The sequence below is a fragment of the Phaethon lepturus genome, unplaced genomic scaffold, assembly GCF_000687285.1.
Source record: "Phaethon lepturus isolate BGI_N335 unplaced genomic scaffold, ASM68728v1 scaffold282, whole genome shotgun sequence".
Taxonomy (NCBI): Eukaryota; Metazoa; Chordata; class Aves; order Phaethontiformes; family Phaethontidae; genus Phaethon; species Phaethon lepturus.
In genome coordinates this window covers 1-6,521 of record NW_010523872.1, presented here as the reverse complement: position 1 = coordinate 6,521, position 6,521 = coordinate 1, and the positions used below count along the sequence as shown (strand labels likewise).

The 6,521-nt window shown below is 43.0% G+C and overlaps 1 protein-coding gene across 1 annotated transcript in view; it reads left to right on the top strand.

Annotated features, from left to right (window-relative positions):
* The window catches only part of PLG (plasminogen), a gene marked incomplete at its 3' end in the record, with an annotated part of 24,543 nt that extends 19,008 nt beyond the window's left edge, over positions 1–5,535 (top strand). Inside the window, exons 13-18 of the mRNA XM_010282236.1 lie at positions 582–675; positions 2,157–2,277; positions 2,996–3,070; positions 3,437–3,577; positions 4,421–4,527; positions 5,390–5,535. Of these exons, the coding sequence (XP_010280538.1) occupies positions 582–675; positions 2,157–2,277; positions 2,996–3,070; positions 3,437–3,577; positions 4,421–4,527; positions 5,390–5,535 (684 nt within the window). The remainder of the gene's footprint in view (positions 1–581; positions 676–2,156; positions 2,278–2,995; positions 3,071–3,436; positions 3,578–4,420; positions 4,528–5,389) is intronic.
* Positions 5,536–6,521: the final 986 nt, after the last annotated feature.

Here is a 6,521-nt window from a genome sequence, read left to right as displayed (position 1 = left end):
GGAAAGGAACTAGTAAAATATCTGGTAGCATGCAGTTGGGCGAGGTGTCTGCTGAGCAGAGATCAGTCAGTACGGCCAGTAAGACCTAGAGAGTGATTCAGCTAAGGGGGCATCCCGCGTCAGGGCGAACTCTGCACCCCTGCCCCTGGGACTCGTAGGCATCACCAAGTTGTGCAAGAGCAGCTTACACGATACCCACTTGCCCCGGAGTCGTGCAATCAGAGTGGGTGTGAAAAGACCTCGGGGCCGACTCTACTGCTCCCACGAACTGCAGTGGAAGCATAGGCAGTTCAGTGCTTCAGAAAACCTCCTGCTTTGTAAGAGCTCAGAGGTCCAGGCTTGCACTGATGAAGCTTACAGGCTGAAGACAGTTGAAGAAGTTTCATTTTTATCATCTTTTTCTAAACTCACAGAGCAAACAGAAAAATGAAACAAATTTTGGTAAAAGGAATTGGAAATCACTTATCAGTAAGGAAGTAATAAAAATATTTTCCAAATTTAATTTCATTTTTTTTGAAACATCTATTGATAGGCTTTTTTGTCCCCTGGTTAATAGCTGGTGTCTTTATTCTTTGTTACAGTATTGCAGGAATCCTGATGGAGATGTAAATGGACCTTGGTGCTACACAACAGACCCAAGAAAAGCCTGGGAGTACTGTGACATTCCCAAGTGCCGTAATTATTCCTTTAAAGACTAGTATCTCCCTTTCCTGTAACCTTTTATGACAACAGGAGGACATTCAGTGTTAAATCTGAAAGACTGTTCTAAGACAGTGCAATAGCTTTAGATTGGCAATTAAGGCTGCAGGGAAGTGATGCTCAAAGTCTGCATCTGAAGTCTTAAGAATGGTGCTTATTCCTTGGAAGCTCTAAACCCAGCACAAGATGTACCTGGAGCCCACTGAAGCTGATGGGGGTTTTGCCATGTGTTCCAAAATAGGACTGTTCCTGCAGAAATGTCCCCTGCTCCTGCCTGGTCACCTGGCACAGCTGTGTGTGTGGCCAGGCTGAACAAGGAATGTTCCTATCCCAGCAAAATTTTTGTACCCCCTGCTCACATGGCTCTAGTTCTGTCCTGGACGTAAAACGGATTTTCCCTCCTCTGATACTGTACCGTATCAGACGACTGGCCCCAAATATTTAACCAAATTCCCTTGTCTTTGTTATTAGCCATCAAGCCATTCCGTACTCTGAACGAGGTGGTGCAACCAAGTGTACAATGATAAAGTTTAACAACATTTTGGTTTCAGGTCCTTTCATGTCCATCAACAACTAAAGCTATGCCAGAAAGAGAGGTAGTTCTCACTCAGAAGAAGGGTGGCTCTCAGCTGTGAGTAGCAGGAAATGTGCTCCGATCAAAACCCAAAAATGGAGCTAGCAAGAAAAAGAAAGGTGTTCTAAAACATGCACATACTGTAACTGTAAAAATACTACTACATTGAAAGTGTCGGGCTGGGACTCTTAGGGGGGAAAATGGCATTTTCACATGGTTATTGTATTAATTTCTTTTAAATTTTTTTTTTGTTCAGTTGTTCACCTAAAAAACAGAGAAAACATGGCTTTTGCCTTTTATTTCATTAGTTAGGTCCTTTTGCTGACAACAAATTCTAAATTCCATGTTGCTAAAGTCAGTCTCCCATGGCTAAATATGAACTACCCTTTTTTAATAACTCAGAGACATCTGAAGTACCAAAAGATCCTGCGATAAGAATGAACAAAATTTTGTTCCACAGAGACAATGATTGAATTTCACATGCTGTACCACCAAGATTAGTTTGAAAACAGCTTCCAGTACAGCTTTTGCATTGCTGGCATCTGTAAGAGTACGTTTAAAGATGTTGGGAGGATTTATTTTTAATTGCTCTCTGTTTCCTTCTCCTTCCCCTTCTGTTTTTTCTATCTGACTGTAGATCTATTCATGTGTAATTTGCTGACCACTGAGAAGTGTATACGAAAAAAAATTGCCAGGCATTTTTAAATGTTCCAGATGAAGGCAACCTAACAAAATATAGGTGGTGCATGGTATATAATTTCCTGCAGAGAATCAAAAGCTGAAGTGATAAAGTAACAGGTTCACCTAGTTTTCTGAGCGCATAATGAATGTATAGCAAATATGCCAAATTTCCTTATAGTGATTTTTTTTTCTTATTCTGTAGCTCCTGCTCAGTATGAGTGTGGAAAATCCAAGTTCAGACCAAAGTTGTGTGCTCAAAGGATTGTTGCTGGGTGCATTTCGCATCCACACTCTTGGCCCTGGCAAATCAGCCTCCGGACAAGGTATGACCATTCCCCATTACATTAGACTTTACATTCAGGAGCCTTTGCCTCTCACAGGATACTACATTATGTGGTTGCAGGATTCTAAACTTGATTTAGAATTATGTGTGCTAGTCTTAAAGAAGGTAGTTTAGACAACCAAGAACATTCTGTTTTGTGATAAATACCTATGGAATCAATACAACTGCTAACTTAAAGAACACTTTCACTAAAAGGAAGAATGAATTTTAGTCTGTCACTATACCCTATGGTATAATCAGTATCCTATGGGTAGAAACAACAGTTTGAAGTATGGCTAGTACAGATCTCGATCAGTCCTTCCACATAACCATTTGATCCTACTGGCAAAGTTATTTAGTAAAACCAGGAATCAAGGCCAGTTGCAGAGCTTTCTGACTGTGATCAGAGCTAGACAAAAGCTGGAATCTCTAAACGGATATACATCACTGCACATAAAGTTTTACAGTAATAGAAATACTGGTTAGGAACAAAATCTAGGTGCTTTCACACAAGGCCTTATAAAATAGTCCACCACTACTGTCATTGTATGAAGTATTGTTCAAGGAAAGTATAATGTTTGATTCTTAATGGAAATGCAGAATAAGGTCTATAGTTTGTAAAGGTGTACATGTGAGAAGGATTACCTGATGAACTGCACTAGAATTAACTGCCCTGCCTTAAACCGATGCCCTTTTCACGCCTTTCTGCTCTATTACAGTTTTGGCATGCATTTCTGTGGGGGAACTCTGATAGACCCACAGTGGGTTCTTACTGCCGCTCACTGCTTAGAGAAGTAAGTATCTGTTATAGCCTCCACCAGTTTTTTTTTACACCGGCTAGAAAATCAGAGGAGAAACAAGATGGGCCCAAGAGCCAACTTGAGCTGTCTCTCGACTCAGCTAGCAAACAGTTGAGAATTGAGCCAAGCCTATTCATCATTCATTAAAGCAGAGTTTTGGCTGGAGAAACAAAGAGTGACAGTGATAACTTCTGCTAACTTGATTTCATGTGCCGTGATAAGGGATTAAGAAATTAAGTTTACACCAAAGCTGGCTTTATTTTTCTGAGTTTGACAGAGCAAGGTGTCCAATAAAATCATAACTGATCTACATCCTGGGTATGTGTTCATCAGCTCACCGTGTGCAATCGTTTCCAATAGGTCCTCACGCCCATCTGCGTATAAAGTATACCTTGGATTACACAGAGAAAGAGCATCAGAGGCATCAGTCCAAAAACGAGATGTTGAGAAATTGTTCAAGGAGCCACACAGGGTGGACATTGCTCTGCTGAAACTGAGCAGGTACCCTTTCACCTGAAGTGTTCCTTTGTTCTGACAGGACAAGTTTGGTTTGTCTGTGTTTTAACTGAATAGTGGGCGGCTGGTGTTGCGGGAATGCGTGTCTGTATACACGCTCTGTTCAATCAGCGGTTTAAGACCCTCTCTTTCTTACCTGCCTGCAGAAGCTCCGGTGGAAGCCAAGGTGATTCAGCTGCAGGGCTTCAGAAAGGGGAAGGGCTGCTTTGGGAGGCGAGGAGGGCGAGGGGCAGTGACCCAGGCTGGCAATGCGCTGGGTCTCAGGTGCTGGGAGGTGAGGCAGTGGCAGAGGAAGGGGAGGTAATGCCTCGAGGGGGTTTCACTCTGTGTTTCTGCCTGCATGCTCCTACCTTGATGAGGTAATGAGGATTTGAAAGCTGCAATATTGGCGTGATGTCGCCCCACGCTTTTTCCATGCTGTGGTGGGGAGATTTCTTCTTCCAGCCGGTCTGTCCAGTGTACAGGCAAACAGCATGCATGTTCGATGCAACACCCAGGGCGGCCCTTCTTGCATGTTTCCACTCATCTGAAACTCCCACCGAGACACTGCGCAATCCAACGGAGTATGTCCGTACAACTGCAAGGAGATGTGAACGTACAGTGTTTGTGCTTTGATTTCTGCAGCTGCAGTGCAGGTCCAAAACAGGCACAGGGTCAGCACATTAATGTGGCTTCTTAATCGAGCCTTATCTTAGCTGGACCCAAAGGCAAGTCAGACTGACTTGGGCTCTGACTTTATATAAAACCTTTTTAGAAACCTGGAGGTGGTATTAAGGATAAATGTGCTAATGATTGTTCCTGTATGAGCCTTTTGTTTGTTTCTTTCAGCCCAGCAGTCATCAATAATCATGTCATCCCGGTTTGTTTGCCAAAAGAAAATGCTGTGTTAGGAGGAAGAGAGGAGTGCTATGTGACGGGCTGGGGGGACACAAAAGGTAAGACAGCGTTAGCACATCTGAAAACTCTGTGTTTGGAGATTGTTACATACTTGTACCCAAAAGTGTATTTTCTCTGTGCCATAAACACCCCACACAAGCTTGCATGCATGCCTACTTCATCACAATTCGTCAGGTACAGCCATTCTTTCCACTGTATTCCTCTGATTTAGATGATTTAGTGATTCTACCAAATCACTCAGAGCCATGTAAACAGAAACCCCCTAAACCAATACTGAAAGAGGAGAATCAGGCCACTCTGCTTTTCTCCAAAGTGGGCTTTTAAGCAGTCAGTAGGAAAGTTTTTCTAGATTTAGGCTATTTCTTAATCACATGGAGGCGAGTTTGCTCATTTTGAATGATTTTACTCCCAACCAGCCTGGTTCAGATCTCACTCAAATATAAACATACTCTCATTTTTAAAGCCTCCCATTCTGTCTTGGTTGAGAAGAGCATCAGTACCTTGTCTGCCTCCTTGCTTCTGCCTATCATGCCATTTTCAACTGTCTGTTTACTTCCTAACTCCTTTCCTTCACAGAGAAGAAAACTCAGATACAGGTGAATAAAATGGCTTGGAAATGACTCCCACAAATATCAGTGGGTGCTGGATCCATATGGATGTACTGTGGAAGCAGGAAACAGTCATCTCAGTGTGGATTTTGATGGATGGTAGAGGGTGATAGGTACCATGATGCGGATAATGCTTACTGATTTTGGTATCACTTCTTATTACGCGTGGAAAGTATATGCATAGTGCATAAACACTACACTTATTTTACTGCTTATCCATACCTTGCTGTTTGTTTTGTGAAGATGTTCATTTACCTTTGCCATTTATTGTGTTTTGTTTTTATTCACAAAGGAACTGGTGGTGATGGATACTTAAAGGAAACTGGGTTCCCTGTAATCGAGAATAAAATATGCAACCGCCCTGAATTTTTGAATGGTAGAGTCAAAAAACACGAGCTCTGTGCTGGGAATATTCACGGTGGCACAGATAGCTGCCAGGTAAGAAGTTCTGTGAGCATCAGAGTTGGTTGTAAGCACATTCAAATCAAATAGTGTTTTGCTTTCTGGGCCTTAGAGGCTCAGAATTAGCCTTGGGATGTTGCCACACCATGTGGCATAGAAGCTGAAAAAATGCACATGGATTCTGTTCATCACTTGCTGCCTTGTCTGCTGCTAGGAAGTGGGACAGGTGATTTTTCAGATAAGCCTGAACTACAGAGCACATGGTAATACACGGCTGCCTGAGCCAAGTGTATGGAAGCCAGCTTAGAATGACTAATGGTCATTTCACAGACCACTTTGCTTGTCTCGGCTAGACTAGCTCCAGTGTCCAAGTTAGCTCAGTTAACAACCTGAGGCATCTCCGTTAGTAGCCAAGGAATAATGCAGTTGGAGTCTGCCATGCAGGCATACGAAGGGCCAAAGGAACTACTAATTTCCAAGTATTGGTGCCAGTGCCATTGCCTGTGAAATCACACTGGGTGAGGCAAAACGCATGCTGGACTTCCCTTTTGCTGAAAAGGAAGAATATGGTTGGCAATAGCTCATCTAACAAGTGTGGTATGAAGGCTTTCTCCAGGAGTCTAGGTTTTGAAACTGAGTTCTTCAGTTTCTTTAAATACATGAAAGGCCTTAGAAAAGCTTAACTTACTCAATCAAGACGGAAACTTTCCTCCCTGAAAAGCTAGAGATGACTCTGTAAAGTGTGGAAACAGCAGACTGCCTGCCCCAGCCAGTATGTCAACGCCACTGCCAATACAGCACAGCTACCCTATGCACAAGCGCTGTGGCTGGCAGAGGCCATTGAGGGGTGTGCACTCATATCTTAAAACACATGGCTTGAATGCATGCATTCACTTGGTCTTGGATCATATAGTAACAACAGGAAGCTCTGAAGACCTCAGAGAAGAGACTGAGGGAGGAAGCATAGTTTAAGTTACTAAGGGCAGTCATAGTCAATAAGGCCAAGTGCAGGGTCCTGCACT